Source organism: Cnephaeus nilssonii, assembly GCF_951640355.1.
Source record: "Cnephaeus nilssonii genome assembly, chromosome: 20".
Classification (NCBI taxonomy): Eukaryota; Metazoa; Chordata; class Mammalia; order Chiroptera; family Vespertilionidae; genus Cnephaeus; species Cnephaeus nilssonii.
Window position 1 is genome coordinate 28,568,021 of NC_137091.1, and position 17,842 is coordinate 28,585,862.

The 17,842-nt window shown below is 45.9% G+C and overlaps 1 protein-coding gene across 1 annotated transcript in view; it reads right to left on the reverse strand.

Annotated features, from left to right (window-relative positions):
- The window catches only part of MBTPS1 (membrane bound transcription factor peptidase, site 1), a 62,655-nt gene that overhangs the window by 1,224 nt on the left and 43,589 nt on the right, over nt 1-17,842 (reverse strand). The window contains exons 14-22 of the mRNA XM_079800353.1: nt 17,290-17,462; nt 14,858-14,973; nt 14,170-14,326; nt 13,305-13,429; nt 12,337-12,414; nt 8,608-8,748; nt 5,777-5,908; nt 4,203-4,329; nt 1,046-1,176 (exon numbers count right to left, since the gene is read on the reverse strand). Coding sequence (XP_079656479.1) covers nt 1,046-1,176; nt 4,203-4,329; nt 5,777-5,908; nt 8,608-8,748; nt 12,337-12,414; nt 13,305-13,429; nt 14,170-14,326; nt 14,858-14,973; nt 17,290-17,462 — 1,180 coding nt within the window. The remainder of the gene's footprint in view (nt 1-1,045; nt 1,177-4,202; nt 4,330-5,776; nt 5,909-8,607; nt 8,749-12,336; nt 12,415-13,304; nt 13,430-14,169; nt 14,327-14,857; nt 14,974-17,289; nt 17,463-17,842) is intronic.

Sequence of the window (17,842 nt, forward strand, 5' to 3'; positions counted from 1 at the left end):
GGCAGCCCAGAGCTGCTTTTTGTTCAAAAACAACGGAAGATGGGTAAGTATGGATGCTGGGGAGGAGAGAGGGTGCTTCCTTCCTAGCTGAGAGGAAGGAAGAGAGAGGAGGCCATGCAGGAAGTTAAGGATGGCTGGCTGTGCCCCAGCCTCCGGGGAAAGCCTTGCACAGATGGGACACGTGGTCAGAAACTAAGAGGGGCCACTGGAGAATCCTCTCTTTATAGTTAGAATGACTCTGTAACTCAGGAATGCTGGGGTTCAAAATTATTATCTTCAGTGCATCCCAGGACCTGCAGGCAAGGCCCTCCGAGGCTTGGCATCACCACACAAAGCTCCCAGAGTTGAACTGAATGGGCTGTGGTGCCCCTTTCGGATACCCAGAATTTCTGGCCAATTCCTGGAACCAGAAGAAACCCCGCGTGGGAGATGTAAACCCTTGGAGGAGCACAGGCATTTCCAGAGCGAGAGCGCCGCCTGCTCACTGCTGAAGTGACTTGGTACCAATTGTCCCAGGTAAGGGAGAACCTGTTCCAGACAGACCAGTCAGGCCAAAGCCATTATCTATAGTGGGTACACTGGATGTCACTTAGGGTGAGGGGACAAAATCAGCTCAGACCCAGTGAGGTCTGACCCAGGTGGAGTAGGGCAGAGAATTGGTAGAGACCTCTGGGCTGAGAGCTCAGGGGCCAGGGTGGCTACAGCCGCTGGCTTGGACAAAAAACCAGCTGATGACAGGCATCCCCTGTGGTATATTTTGTTTGTAGAATCTAAATAAGAATCTGCAAGTTACTCTATTGGAAAAATTTCAAGTGTAATACTGAACTATCATAAAAGAAATTCAAATCTGAAAATCCATGATAGAGTTTTCTGAGAGAGAGGATAGTGTGCTACTTTGTTAGGCCTGCGTATGGCCTTATTGATTCGTTCCACCATAGCTTTCAAGAAGGCAAAGAATGGAGCCATCCAGCCCACCGCCTGGAGGGAGAGCCTTTGAACAACTGCAGTGTGACTTAGCACAGTAAGGAAGCACCTGAGAACTGACCTCCAGGAATGTCCCAGGCACCACTTTCTCCGGGAGACAAGGGCCTCACTTGAGGACGATTCGATCGAAAGTTGGGTAATACCACTTTGTCCAGGTCGATGGAGAGTAACTTCTGATGTTTCCAAAGATTACTTCGGGAAAATGGATTAAAACAAAATAAAAATAAGCAACTGTACTACCCTAGGAAGCTTACCCAATACCTAAGAAACAAAAAGTGATTTAAAGAGAAATTTGAAATGATGTCCATCTACATCAACCTCAATGCAACTGCGTAACAGCTGTAGAGACAACTTCCAGGTTGAGACAGAAGTGTCAAAATCAAGTCCATGCCCATGAGGTTTTCATATCTGAGCAGGGAGCGTTTCTGCTGGGTTTGTAACACTGCAGCCTGGGAAATTCAGAGCACTGGGAGAGGAAGCACCATGTTAACCTCTGAAAGGTGCTCGTAGGGGGTAGGAGCTAAACCAGGGCTTCATGGCCACAGGCAGGACTACAGGCACCTGAAGGTCTCTGCCACGAGACACTGAAGGCGGGAGCTATTTTCAGATAAATGCAAACCAACGCAGCAAAGGTGGCTACACTGGTGCCGGAGCCAGACTCTGTCTCTTCTTTCAAGGGCCCCATCATCAGGAGGGAGAATAAGGCAGACACAGGAACCCAGGAGTTGAGAGAGGCGAATGGGGAGAGCACCTGCCTTGCCCCTGGACCAGGACAGCGAGGAAAGGAAGCACGGGCTGTGAAATGTGCTGGATTCGTTACAGCAGCGCTACTATTAATTCTGAGATCAGAAGGACTTGTTCAGGCCAATATAACTTAGACCTGAAGCACAGAGAGGCTGACATGCTGCCAAGAGCAGTAGAGAGCTTGGGAGGACACCCAGATATAAGAGCAAAGAGTGCCAACAGAAAAATGTGAAGACTGTTCTGGCCAAAGTGAGGGACAGAATGAAATATGTTCGTGAATTATGAATTCCTACTTTTCTGCTTCTTATTCATTCCTTTACTTTGGCCAAGTAAAAGCAAAGATGTTCAGTTCTATCAGCAATCACGGTGAGGTCAGCAGAAGCTGCAGACACTAGGTCTGTGGAGAGGGTTTCTGTATAGGAAAGAGATAAACTACTATCGTGTACTTCCACCTGGGCGGCTGCCTGGAAAATGCCAATGAGTATTACAACCTTTCTACTTTGTATGATTTAACTTTTCACTTCAGGCTCAATCAGTCTGAAAATTAAACTGACAGTGTTAAATTATAGAATCAATGACATTTAAGCTTTATGACTCTGTAGCTGAATATATATGGGGCTGTATTTTAATTCTCATTGGTGACATCCTGTTCTGGAATTTAATTATTTGGTGATGGCACTTTATAGTTATGCAACTGTGGTAACAGTACACGACGCTACCATTGAGAATTTTAGTGTTCTGATGGAGGGAGCTCCCAGTGGGTGTGACACGCATGCCACTGCTCTAAGAACCCCTATGCTCAGCAAAGATAAGGAGAAAAAGAGCTCACGTTTCAGTGATTGACCTGAAACAGGCACTCGGCATTGACAATGGACACTGGGCCTTCCAAGGGCTCTGGGCAGCTGTCTGACATTATCCAAATTTCTTCAGAGACTCAATGCAGGTCTATGTCTCTGAGGACTGAGACTAATATTCAACAAGATGTGAAATGTGAGCTAAAGGTGAAGCCTTGTGAGTGTGTGAGGAAGGAATTCCTGAGCGAGAAGGTGAAAATCACATTCTAGGAGCTGCACATTATTGGCACCCTTGATGGGCCAGGTTGGCGTTGATGGATGGGCAGAGACTAAGGATGTTGTTATCCATTTCTCAGAGCCAGCATCGTGAAGAATAATTGGGTTTTGGGAACTTTAGCCGACAACAACTGTCCAATGAGTATGAATTGCTGATCACAGCTGGAATTAAAGTCTGGTCAGAATGCTAGATAATGGTGCGTTATAAATAGATGACATGTAAAAATGGAATCTTTTCAGAAAATTTTAAATGACAGGGTGCTAACTAGAATGAAAAAGTACCAGTAATTACAGCTTCAGAAGGAAAACTGCTGATGGGAACACAAGGTGATGATGCTATCATCCCACTGTTTTCTATGGAGCACGCTTAACAAGGCCATATGGTCAGTGAGTGCTGAACCGTGCTGCTGCTCATGACAGCAGGAGAGCAGAGGCGGCTCCGAGGCCTTGTGCAGGCCTCCTCCTTTTGGTAGCTTGAAGCATAGATGGTGGTCCTCTGTCCCCTGCCACATGCCCCCTAGCCCCACCGACATCTGTATACACTGAGACCCAAGCAAAGTGGGCAGCCTGGTGGGTGAGAGAAGGCAGAAGCCTCCCTAGAGGGAGAAGCTGCCTGAAGGGTGTGGGGGAGCTCCAGCCGCCAATGTGCGTGCGGTGTGCTGCCTGTCAGGGGAAGACCGTTTCTCACGGCACCCCTCAAAGGAGAGGGAGGGGGAGGACTACCCCATGTCCTGTGCCCGGGACATGGGCCCCTTTCACTATGCCAGGATCCTCAGTCAGGAAAAGCCCCGTTCTCGTTGACAGAGCAAGATACTGTCCATGGATAACTCCAACTGGCTTCCAAAAAGAAATAACGCAAGGTCAAGTTCGATAGTAAGATAGAGAAGCAGGCAGATCAATGTCTGTGCATCACACACAGAAGTGTACCCACAATGACCCTGTTGTGGTAGGAGGTCACTTTACCAGGCAAAGGGAGAACGGCATAGATGCACATTCAGCCAAGCTACAACCAAGGACTGGATCTACCACAAGCTGTCCCAGCCCTTTGGGCATGACAAAAGAAAGGACCCGTCTGTATTTCAGAATCAACATCGCAAACAGGGAGGACTCACCCCCTGAACCCCAAACCCAGAGCTTCTATTCAAGTTAAATCACTATCGGATCCCAGCTTTTAGAGCAAGAATCTACCAAACCTAAGGAAAATGCTAATTACCCAAAGTACTTCTTTATGCAGATACCACCAGAGAGCACAATTCTAAAGGTCACTAATTTAAATAACTACCACAAAGCAACAAGCTAGAAGAGTTGACAAAAATGCCAGGAAAATTCCATTCTCTTATTTTAAAAAAGGTAATGAATCACAAATCCTGCAGAAGGGGTGGAAAAGCACAGGAAGACACTAACCTGGGAGCTGTCTCATTTAAAGGCTGTGGCTTGGCCCATGACAGGTGTGGGCAGGCAGGCAGAGCCCGAGGCTCCGGGCCTCCCAAACGGGCCTCCAGGACCTTGGAATACCGGTGCAGGTGGTTCCCTAGGCGGCGTCAACCAACAGCAGGAACCGATCGATGTTATGAAAATGCCAGGGGAAAAATGAAGCTTCATTACTTATCTGTCTGCTTTCCTGCCAACGTGCCCACGTGTGCTCTGTTAACCTGTCTTCCAGGTGCTTCAGAATTAAGACCTGACTGGGGCCACCCGGTGATGTGTGCTCATTGCTGAAGGGGAGTAAACAGAACAGCCGTTCCCTTTAAAGTGGCCACGCGGTACGCTTGCAGTGGCTGAGCAACATTTACTAACTGTAATTACATGTACCAGGCTATACTTGAGGAATCTAACCTACAGATATTCTTCATAGAAAATTCTTTCTCTTTTGAAGTATTTAATTTTCAGGCCAAAAAAATCTGCATCTTCAAAGTTCAAAACTACTTTTATCTGTGCTGTCCAATACTGTAGCCACTGGCTATATATGGCTACTGAGCAACTGAAATGGGGTGTCACATATTTAAATAATACTGTGGTGTACTAGGCTAAAGTATTTTATTAAAGTGAATTTCACCTGTTTCCTTTTACCTTTTTAATGTGGCCACTGGGGAATTCAGAATTACGCCTGTGGCTCACACTGCACTTCTGTGGACAGCGCTGCGAGGATCACAACATTCGGGCCATGAGAGCACGCAGATCAGCCCTGCCTGCTGTACACCACGCGGGCGAGGCCGCAGGTCCCACGGAACCTTCTCTTCAGGCTCCACTGCATAACCACTGGTGGCCTCGAGCAGTTACTTGAATTCCCTCAGCTCCTGTTTCTTCATTGGTGAACTGGAAAGAATACTATCTATTTTCACAGGGTTCTGAGAGGACCCACTGAGGGAATCTGTAAAGCACCCCAGGCCCGGTGCCTGCTACCTAGTGAGAGCTCAAAAACACTGGCTGTTGCCTGATTGGCGTGGCTCAGTGGTTGACCGTCAACCTATGAACCAGGAGGTCACGGTTCGATTCCTGGTTAGGACACATGCCCGGTTGTGGGCTCGATCCCCAGTGTGTGGTGTGTAGGAGGTAGCTGATTAATGATTCTCATCATTGATGTTTCTCTCTCTCTTTCCTTCCATCCTCTCTGAAATCAATAAAAAACAAAACAAAACAAAAATCGTTGGCTGTTCCTCCCTGGGGAGAAGCCAGGATCTTTGTCTGTGAGAGTGGGATGATAAACATCAACTTGGAGCACTGTGAGGACCCAGGAGTGAGCATGGGAAAGCACATGGCACCTGAGGGCCTCAGTCCATGTCCCTTCTGTTCACAGGAGAATGACCCTGCCCGCAAGTTAGAGCCACTGGCCCCTACTCCGTTCACAGTTGTTAAGAAAAACAACCAGAGGTACCCTTAACTGGCTCCATTTTCTGGCAGGCATGACTATTTCCTGAAACAGCCTGAGCCAAGCTTCACCCAATGCCCCCGCACTGAGCATCTGTCAGCCCACTCACCTTCCATCCTCTCTGGAGGGGTCGAGCCCGCCCCGCTGGGAGGGCGCTGCCGATTCCCAGAATGACTGAGGCTGGGAGGTGTCACCCCATACGACGTGTACTGAAGGAGCGCATCCAGGAGCCAAAAGCAGTCTGTGGGTTCAATAAGCATACTGCTTAGGAATTAGATTTTTTTTTAAAGGAATTTCTACAGGAAAATAAAAGCCCCCAAAATGAGGGGGTGGGGAATGAGAGGGGAGAAGATTAGATCAGAATAAGCCTTATACTTAAGAAACATGCATTCTCCACAGTCAGCGCCAGCCACAGAGGACAGCAAGAAACACGACCTGGCCGTGGGCTTCACGCCCTGCCCCAGGGCTTGGGCAGGGCAGCAACAACGGGCACTGGCTGGACAAACTGTTAGAGCACCACTGGGCTCCGGGCCCTCACGACGAGGACAGAACACAGCTCATTCAGGAATGGCGAGACCACATGACACCCACTGAGAGAAGAACCACCCAGAGTCTGGGCTCCAGGCAAGAGGAGAGGAGAGTAGGGTGCTGAAACTTGTCAATGCCTGAGGCTGTCCTGGGGGAAGGACCCTGATTGTGAGGGCAGAGCCAGGACCACCTGTGCACTCCACAGGGACGTGGGTTTAGAGACTGCACTATGAGTCAGTGGGCCCAAACCACCAAGTTTAAGAGCAGAAAGTGCTCAGTGATTCTGGGAGACACCACAGGGAGTCTAGGTGCTGGGCTGTGACCAACACTCCCATCAGAACCATGTGGATGGCTGCTGTCTATCTGGAAACTGAGATACTGCTGTCTCTACTCCTGGGATCACCACTTCCGCACTGTACTCCCCACAGCGGCCACTCCAAATCCCATCAACACCAGCTTGACCAGACAAGACTCACGAGATGACCCACCCAGGAAGCACTTCTCCCACTGAGAGCACTTCTGGTGGAGTGCTCAAAGCCCCGAGGGTCCCCTACGCTCCCTTCTGAAGTTTAAAGACCAGGACAGTTCTCCCAAGCATTGAACATTTTAATAAAGAGTCATACCAGGAGATTTCAGGTCTTAAAAAAGATCTCTGTGGAAATAAAACATTAATCTTCTTTTAACTGTGACTCTAATCTTCACTTTTGATTTTTAACAAGACCAATCTGATTCTAAGGGTTTACATAAAATGCTAAGAATTTAGTCAACTTCAATTTTAAGTCAGAGGAGAGGTGCACCACACAACTCCCAATTCATGCCCTCGTGGCCTCATTCTTCCCGGCTAAGCCTGTTCACTGTTCGCCAGTGTGACAGTGTACCTCCTCACCCTCCCCTCCGCCGGTTCTCCAGTCATAAGATTAGGTTTTAATCCTGGTTTTGTCATCATCCCACCAGGCAAAAAGATATAACATTTTCACCATTTCACTTCCTCCTTTACAAAAAGAGGAAAATAAACTGTGTTCAAGCTCGAAAACCCCAAATTTGGAGGATGCATAGAGAGATGCTGAAAAAGAGGAGGGCTACTAAGGATTACTCCCTGCCTCTCTGCCCTCAAACCACATACCTGCTAATGAACCCAACACTCCCCACTGGTGAAGACTCATAACAGCCAAAACGACCTGGTTTGGAGGAGAATCAAGTGCTGGCCCTCCAGAAAAAGTGGGTCCGATCCGAGAGGGGCACCTGCATGTCAGTGCCATTAACGTACAGACCCCAGAGGGGGAGCTAGTAGGGCAGGCCAGGTAAGCCAGCAAAGGGTCTCTCCACTGAAACTCAGTGGTCTTGGCACCTACTGGACCCAGGACAATTGACATGGAGGAGAAGGCAGTGAATGAATGTCATTTTGCTTATTAAATGCACCCAGACTTATATACTTACTAGAGGCCTGGTGCACAAAATTCGTGCACTGGAGGGGGGGTGTCCATCAGCCTGGCCTGCACCCTCTCCAATTTGGACCCCTCCAGGGATGTCCGAAACTGGCAGTCGGACATCCCTCTCACAATCCGGGACTGCTGGCTCCCAACAGCTCACCTGCCTGCCTGCCTGCCTGATTGCCCCCTAACCACTCCCCTGCCGGCCTGACTGACGCCTATCTGCTCCCCTGCTGGCCCGATTGCCCCCAACTGCCCTCCCCTGCAGGCCTGGTGACCTCCAACTGCCCTGCCCTGCTAGCCTGGTCGCCCCTAACTGCTCTCCCCTGTGGGCCTCGTCGCCCCTAACTGCCCTCCCCTGCAGGCCTAGCCCCCCCCCCCCCCCAACTGCCCTCCCCTGCTGGCCCGATTGCCCCCAACTGCCCTCCCCTGCAGGCCTGGTGACCTCCAACTGCCCCGCCCTGCTAGCCTGGTCACCACTAACTGCTCTCCCCTGTGGGCCTCGTCACCCCTAACTGCCCTCCCCTACAGGCCTAGCCCCCCCCCCCCCAACTGCCCTCCCCTGCAGGCCTGGTCACCCCCAACTGCCCTCCCCTGCAGGCCTGGTCCCCCCAACTGCCCTCCCCTGCCGATCGGGATGCCCCCAACTGCCCGCCCCTGCTGGCCTGGTCACCCCTAACTGCCCTCCCCTGCTGGCCTGATTGCCCACAACTGCCCTCCCCTGCCAGCCATCTTGTGGCGGCCATCTTGTGTGAGGGTGTGATGGTCAATTTGCATATCACCTCTTTATTATTTAGGATTAAAATAGTCCAAGCAATCAAAGCAGCAGGAACTTTCCCAACTGCACCTGTCTCTCATGAGCAGGTTTCTGTTAATTTAGCAGCATCTCATCTGTGCTTTTCCAGGGACAAGGAGGAGAAAGGATTTGAATATCAAAGTCATGAAGCACAATCTACTTTTCAGCCACACCACCAATTCTCACCCTTCTGTCGGTGACTGTCATCTAAGCAATTGGAGTCTCCATACAAGACAATCCGGCCTCCGCCCTCAACTGGAATCTGATAAAGCCCCAAAATGGGGACATTTTCAACAACTGCTGTTTCCTGCTTTAAAACCTCCAATCCTGAAACAACACAAAAACAGCAATGAAAAAATTTATTGAGGAATAAATTATTTTCCAGTTGCCACTTAACTTGATATGCGACAAAGAAATCACAGCAAAACCCACTCTTTAATCACAGCAGTGCAAACTTTCAGCATAGAAAAACAAGGCCTCAAGTGCCACTAATTTGGGTTTTAGCAAAACTCACTTATATGTGTATGTATGCATTTTGAATAATTATTCATTCCAATGAGTTAAATCTGAAAAGAAAGAAACATTGGAATTAATAATTATTCAAAGTGTGTATACATTTTTGGGGACACCCTATATATCCATATCCATCCTCTTTCATTTTCACTTGAAATGGTGGTAATAGTATTTATAATTTGAAAGGTTTCCCTTTTCCCTTCTTATATTAAAAGCACAAACTTTTGTCCTGTCTTCTCATGCTGAAAGGCTTATGTCCGTGGACCACATCCACTCGGGGCAGCTGGCCAGGCAGTTATAGATACATCTACAGACATTGTCAGACACTGATATCCAGTTTCATGTCTTACTATTGAAAGCTAGGACAAACATAACTAATTAAAAAATATATGCCCACAATATTTTAAATTTAGATTTAAGGTATTTGTTATATTAATCCATAAATACAAATGTTCCAGAACAGAGCCTTCTTATCTCTGACCAAACAGATGGCACAATTTACAATGTTTAATGAACCAAAAAGTCAAAAATGCATAAAATGCCACAGGCAGCAACTGCCAGTGACATCATCGCATAATCTAGGAGTCTCTAACCCTGAAGCAAACACGTTCCCTGGCACTAGATGATGCACATCTTCATCAAAAGCCTGTATTTACCACGTTGGTAACATCGAAAATGTCTGTGGCTACAAAAGCGCAGCATTTCCTGCTCTCTGTGTGTAACTCCACGAGGAACTGAGTGGGAGACAGCAAGGTGTTCTTGGGGGAGAGGGAGACAGCACAGTACAACAGATGAGACGGGGGGGTACACTGTGTGGCCTCTGGGTTTCACAGTTTTGTTTCTCACAATAAGATCCTTTGTGATCCAGCATAACCCAGATTTTCAAATTCCTTTTGTGTCCAAAAGATTATTCAACCTAAAGCCTGTGTGAAGATAAAAATCTCCTTAAAAAGGATTTCAAGGCAATTTTTATTTTCAGGCCACCAGAACCCCAAAATGAAGTACGTGCCCTTAAATCTACTTTTGATTCCTCTCCAACAAAACAAGGCACGAGCAGCCGACCACAAGACCACTGCTGTCCTCCCTGTTTGACCCCTACCAGAAATGACACTGCCCTGTGAGAAGCTGATTTCAGAAAGAATCACTAACCCATGGTAAACTGTGCCAAGTGACTGGGAGACATGATTATTTATGAGCTTAAAGTTAAAATAGAACCCTATGAACACAGACCTATTGATTGATCTAGCCTGGATGAAGGGGAAAAGCCCTTCTAGGTAAGACAAAAATAAATTTTACCTTGCAGTTGCAAATAAGATGAGTGAGAAATACTTCCTGCCTTCTCATCATTTTCAATTAATGAAACTGTTCCTAACTTCCAATTACAGAAAATGGCAAACTTTACAATGAAGGGGCTTTCCATTCTGGAATTTAAAAAAATATCAACTCGCGTGAGAAAATGAATCCTTCCTGTAAATTTCCATAAGCCTGTCCTGTTGGGTACAGAACAGTCTCAAACTCTTGACTGAGGTGAGAGAGACTGGAGTGCGGGGCTGCAGGAAGACTGCTGGACACCAGGGCAAGTAGATGGCTTCCCGCCTTTGGGAAGGTCAAGGCAGTCCAGGTTGCTCTGGCTCCTCCCTGGTATGCTCAGGGCACTAACACAGTGTCTCAGATACTAAAGTGAGGGGAGTGCTCGCTTCGGCAGCACATATACTAAAATTGGAACGATACAGAGAAGATTAGCATGGCCCCTGCGCAAGGATGACACGCAAATTCGTGAAGCGTTCCTTATTTTTAAAAAAAGTAATAATAAAAAAAAAATAAAGTGAGGGGAACTGTATCATTTGCCTTCTTCGGTGATGCCTGGCTACAATTAAAGAAAAAAACTGAACTCCCCTGGCAATGGGCAAGAAGACACCTGATTGGTGGTGTTGCTCTTTTATCAATCAGAGGCAAAGCAGACGTACAGTCCTTAGTTCATCCTTGCTTGATGTTTGTGTCAGTGGCCAGAGCTGTTTTATGCCTGAGGCACATAAAATTATAATTCCTAGGTCTTGGAGGGGAAAAGATCAGAAACACTGGTATCATAATAAGTAGATTATTGTTTTTTTGTTAATATATCTATTTGCTTTGCTTTAATTGTGGATTACCTATAGCTAAAGCACTTTCCCCCCCATTTTATTTATTTTTTAATTGTTTAAAATATTACAAATAGCAGTACATATGTCTCCTTTTTTTCCCCATTGACCTTCCCCCAGCCTCCTAAGTAGATTATTAATATTAACTGAGAATTAGGAGGGGATGTAGTTTTAAAGTTTGTGGAGATGTGATTATTCTAGTAACTTCTAGATAACAGTAAATAGGTAGTTCTAGCACAACTCCATTAAGAGTGAACATGTCACCTAACAGCTTTTGTGGACATGGATATATGTCACTCTGCACATAAAACTGGATGCTATGAGAATAATAAATGGGTCACAATTGGCTTTCAGAAAATTGGGAGGGGGTCTAGTATGGTAATACTGGAATTATTTCAGAGGGCAGTTACTGTGAATCATATATTCTCAGGAGCCAGAATGTGTTCAAATCCTGAGTCTCTGCCATTTAACTCTCACTGTGGCCTTAGATGCATTTACCCTGCCTGTTCTCGCCTGAAAAGGGAGTTTTAATGATAGTGCATGAGTTGTTGCAAAAAAGTAAAACACGAAAAGCACATAAAATGGGGCCTGGCACAGTGTAGCTAATAATATACATGAGCATTTATCTTTTTCTGGGTTCAGGAAAAAAAAAAAAAAGAAAGAAAGAAAGCTGAAAAGGAAGATCTTTTTTCTCTTCAAATTCTTAAGGGAATTGTAAGAGAAGACCCTGTAATTAATATTCCTTACCTTCATACAGTTAAAAACATCAAAACATGGTCAACATTTTTCTAAATTTCAGTAATCTGGCAATCACAGAATGCTTTATAAATGGTAACACAAATTTTAAGCAATTTTAAAAGTGGTTTTAAAGAATATCTACAAATATTCAACAGCCCCTCTCCTATGGGAAATTCAATTTATTTTGTAGTGGTCAGTATACATATATTCAAATTATCAGCAAGAGGATGTCTTATCATATCTTTGCATCTCCCAGAGCCTCTACCCAGAAGTTTTGCTTAAAGTAGGTACCACACAAAATAATAAATTATAAAAACAAAACAAAACTGCTAATGGGTATATGGATTTCTTTCCGGGGTGATGAAAATATTCTGGAAGTAGATAGTGGTGATGAATGCACAACTGTGTGAATACACTAAAAATCACTGAATTGCACACTTTAAAAGGGTAAGTTATAGGCAATAAAACTGTTAATTAAAATAAAAAGAGAAAGAAGGAAACCAAAGAGCATGTGAACATTCCTTACCTTGGTCTTTAAAAGTGTGTGTTATCACTATGCCATCTTCTGGAAATTTAGCGATGCTGCACCCTGATGCATAATACACTAGAAAATAGTTGTTCAAAGTTGTGTGAACATAGAAACATGGAGCATTTTATTAACAGCTATTCATTTACCTAAAATGCATTCTTTAGACATTATATGTTTCCTAAACTTGTTTTTAATCTTAGGAGAAGAATTGCTATTATTGCCTGGTGATACTTAAACTAAAAGGAATGACCTTAAAATTGAACTGAAAAAAAAAAAATACTATTAATATAAAGTTTCTGAATAGATTTCAGAAGTCAGAGTTGTCACAGACTTGAAACAACTAAGACAGGATGAGCAGAATCAGTAACCATAGTGCTCAACATATTGTTCTAGCCCAGCTGGTGTGCTCAGTGGTTGAGCATTAACCCATGAACCAGGAGGTCAAGGTTTGATTCCTGGTCAGGGCATATGCCTAGGGTGCGGGCTTGATCCCCAGTGGGGTGCATGCAGGAGGCAGCCGATCAATGCTTCTCTCAGCATTGATGTTTCTATCTCTCCTTCTCCCTTCCTCTCTCTGAAATAAATAAAAAACTTTTTTTAATAAAAAGATAATGTTCTAGAAACTAGCTCCCAAAACTAATCTATGAGGAAACGTCTTACATGAGATTTGCAAAGTTATGTCATAAACAGAATTGTATAAATAATCAGGAACCTATGAGGTATTCCCTATTTGGCAAAATACAGGCTATAGAGCACCTTACAGGTGGCACTAAAACTAGCGGTACTTGCATAAAATATTTCATTTTGAACATTTGGGCAGAACTAGAGTAGCTAACACCTCTGGGAAGACACTGAAGCATTCTCTCCACAGAGCCTCCCTGCTTCAGGAACCACACCACCTCTCTCTGAAACATAGGCTCTCCTAGAATAATGTGGCCTATGAAAACACAAACACAGAACCTTACTGTCATGGCTCGCCAGGGTAAAATCCCCTTCGTAGAGGCCATCGCTGAACCCCATATTCCAGACAGACAGAAGTTCATTCAGAGCTGGGATATTGGCTCCCCCAGTGTCCGGCATCCACCACTGCCTGTGAAAGTGACAAGGAGGCGCCAAGAAGGAAGGAACTGAAACACTGTGTATACACTTTCTCTCCTCCCAACAAAACTGAACATGCCAGATCCAGCCCAGCCACACTAAGGGTGCAGCTGAAACTATGCCTGGGTCTGAGCAATACCATAACATAAATGCTTCAGCCAGTGTGCAGAGGAAATTTATTTCATAAAATGCAGTCCACATGACATAAAGGCACTGCATATAAAGACCAGACCTCGAGGGGTCTGTGAAGGAAAAAGAGGTGACAAGCTTATAAAATTCATCACAGACTGAAGAAAAAATTCAAACTTTATCACAGGAGTGACATATTCATAATACTTTGGGAATCTTTGATTAATAACTAATTTAATATGTTTTTTTTTTAATAACAGGTGCTTTTGTGCATTTAAATTCATACAGATTCAGTAACAGAGCAACAGAAGAATGGAAAAGAACTAAACAGAAATTTAAAGCTCAAGTATCTATGATCAACAAGGAATGACGAAGCCTTTAAATTAGTACCTGGAATCAATGAGCATTTTACTGACTTTACAAGCAGCTTTCAGGAACATCGCTAGTATGTGAAGAGAAAGCTTTCTCTAACCAAGTGTCTGAACCTGCCTCTGACATCTGAAAAGACCACCAATGGGCCAAAGGCACTTGAAGTATTTGCTAGGAGGAACTTAATTCCCCAAAAGTGAAATTTCTTATCCAAATACCAACTCATATCAGTACCTCGTGTTTTCATCGTAAAACTTGACTTTTCTCATAACAGACGTGTTGTACCAATCACTGAAGACAATGATTGAAAGGCCATTGTCTACATCCCGCCGCAGTTTGGCAACCTCCTCGGGGAAGTACTCCTCTTCACTGTCCACCATGAGCAAAGTTCCTGAGGGACAAAATGCCAAGCTCTGAGAAATTTCACCTCTGGACGACAGGATGTCACTGTTTCAGAAACACAGTAGTTTACTGGCATCCATGCCGCAAGTTACTAGCTTCTAACATTTTAGTTTGTAGCCTCTGATCCATTTTAGAAGAGGGTGAAAAAGAAAGGATCGGGGCCCTGCAGTACACAGACACCAGCTAGCAGTGGCCTCTGTTTCATCTGTGATGTCCAACACAAAGGTATTTCCCTTACTGGAGAAGAAGCCAAATACAGTGCTAGAGCTTCTTTTAATTAAAATATAAATAAAATAATAAAAGTACATTCTGACAGTATCGCATTTTAGCTGAACGTGACCACCATCACCACTAAGTAGGAATGTGTACCGCTCTGCTTGGTGCCTCTACTGGGACCAGGAGACCCCACACATGTTCCCTTTGCTGGCCTCTCATTTAAACCGTAATTCGCCTTTCAAACGTTTCACAAACACCCCACAGAGAGGAAAGAACATGTGGCTGGCACCCCGTTGTTGCTCACCATATTGGTTAGCGTCAAAGCACGTGAAGGGGGAGCCGAGGACTTCGACAAAGTAGCCCATGCTTCTCAAGTGTTGGTACATGTCCCTGAAATTGGTGTGGATGTGGTCGCCATTCCTGAAAAACAGCAAGCCCCAGCACTAAAATGATCAATTCTCCTTGTCATAAAGGTAGCCACAGGTTAATTCCTGAACCCCTCGCCTCTGCAGGAGCACAGCTCCATCCCCAGCAGAAGTAACAGGAAATTGTGCTCAAGGCACAGGCACGAAGGGATAAAACAAGAAGAAGGAACGCACTGCCCAGCTGGCGTAGCTGAGGTTGAACATCAACCCAGGAACCAAAAGACCGCTGGTTCGATTCCCAGTCAGGACACATGCCCAGGTTGCGGGCTTCATCCCCTGTAGGGGATGTGCAGGAGGCAGCCGATCAATATGTTTCTCTCCCATAACTGATGTTCCTAACTCTCTCTCCCTCTCCCTTCCTCTCTGAAATCAATAAAAATATATTTAAAAAGAAGAAATGCACTGAGGCATCACCTTAGCGGTGGCATACATGTGAATGGTCAGCAACCACCAGCATTTGACAAATTCGGCATGGGAACGCAGACATGCTGGGCCACACCACACAGAGCAAATGAACTAAGACGGTGACAAACAGTTAATCTTACATCACTACTACTGCTTACCTTTCCATCCTTCATCCTCCTCAATGTGCTCATTTCCCTACTGTGTACTCCGTCAGCCGCCTACCCAAATGCCCCAAGAAACACCCAGGGTCATTCTACCTCCCACCCCGCACCTCACAGCCTGACAGTCTGCCTCCTCAGCAGGGCGGAACCCATGCGTTCCTCTCCAGGACCATGGCCATTGCCCTGGTCTACCAACTTCTCTTCATTTCTTGTCTACTTGCCTCTGGTCTGAGCCCCTCCAATCTACCTTCCAGAGACATCTTTATAAAGAGCAGCACTGATCTTATGTGGGAACCATGCCAGGTCCCCGGATAGTCAGGCCCATGGGAGCACAGAGGCCTTGTTATCAATAGAGCAGAATGGCCAAAGGCCACTCTGGCCATGTGCCTAAATGAGATGTTCAAGGACTCTGAGCCTGAGACTCCTAATCAGGCCAAGATACCATGAGCAGGCGCAAGGACACATGGTACACTGTGCCCTTCAGTAGCCATATGATTGATGTAACTATTGGCATGAAGCCTTCATTGTCTAAATAGTGTAAAAGTAGGTTACTGACCAGCTAGTTGGCTGGAGTATGTGAAGAAGTCTGCTACAGAGAGCCGGGGGGGGGGGGGGGGGGGGGAGGAAGACAGGAGAAGCTGCTGAGCCAGAGAGCTTAGGTACCGCTATGACACAAGGCAGTGAGTCTAGGGCATCATGTGGCTGCTCAGATACTGTGGGTACAGAGACTGATGCTACTTTATAGAAAAGATATGTATTAACCAGCCGGTGTCCAGCTGCCTTCTGCATAGACTTTGCTAGGAGGACTGTCTTGTCTGATGGCTATGTGGCCACAGGCTTCTGCAATAAAGACTCGTTCTTATACACCCACAACTTCTCATGGCTTCTCTGTCTGCCCCGCCACCGGGAATTGACCTGTGTCTCTGACACTTGGCAAGCAGAGGTAAAGAAGGAACTTGAACTAAGTTCCCAACAGTTAGTACAGTGGGCAGGGTTCAAGGAAGAACCAGCCTGGTGTGGTTGGGAAGAATTTAGAAGAATACATGGACTCAGAACAACTCAAAGTCACTTGGAGCTCGTGCAGGGCTCTGGCTATGCTCTGACACCTTATAAGTGTTCTCCTCGAATCTTTCAATCATTGTTGCTCACCATTTTCAGGGTCAGCCCAGCTGCCCTGGAGGGGCTGTGAGGGGCAGGGCCTGGAGGCCTGAGGAGGACACATCAGGAAGTCTGGCATGTGAAGAAGTATGAATAGGCAGCCACGGGAGTTTTAAGCAAACCGTGATAGAATTTATGTTTTTAGGTGACCAGGGCTGCTGAGTGGACAAAGGGATTTAAGGGAGCAAAAATGGTAGCAGTCAATCAGGAGGTGACGGATGCAGTCCAGAGGTAAGAGATGGTGGCCTGAACAAGAGTGGGAGCAGAGGTGGCGGCCAGACAGGGAGGAGTCAGGACATGTCTGGAAAGAGGACTAACAGGATTTGCTTAATGATTCAACAGAGGGGAAGAGAGCAATTAAGGATGAGTTCAAGGTTTTTTACTGCACAGTTGTGCAAATCTGCAGGGAGACTCACAGGATGCCCTAAGACTGTGATGAGGACCTGCAAAGTCTGAGGGTCGAGGAAGTCAGGCTCAGTGAGGAGTGACGTCTGCTTCCCGCAGGGACAGCGACCTCTAGGCCTGCTGTGGAAGGACGGGGGAGGGGGGGGGCGCGGTGATGAGGGTTGCGTCTGGTGGCTGCTTACCAGTCCAAAGGGTCATTTTTCATTCTCAGATTATCCCTGGGGAAGTAGCCGGGCGGATAGCGGAGGTTGTGGTACTGGTCCCAGAGAACTCTCTTGCTTCGAGGAGGAGCAGGAATTATCTTCACCTTAATTGGGAGCTTCACTGTTGAAGTCTGTTCTGCACCATTTTTTGACTAAAAAAAATACAAGAAATTTGAAGTGCCCCTTTGGCTCAGAAGAAACTTTCAGGTTTGGGGATTTAGTTAAAAAGTCCATTCTATTTATCATTTTAACCCTAACAATTTGAATACAAAAAATTCCAATAACAAATGTAGAAAGGAACCTTCATGTATCACAATTAATTCCATTCAAGACCTTGAGTTTGAGACTTAAAATCTAAATCACCCTGTTTCTGAAGCTACACAGGATTAACCCCTGCATTCCCTTTCAGAGAACACATATTTTCTATAATCATTCTGAGCTTGAAATTTGGCATGAAATAGTCCTATGTCCTGTTGCTCAGCAACACGACTGAAGGCACCATCACTCATTAGTGAGCTGGCTTTTAAACTCC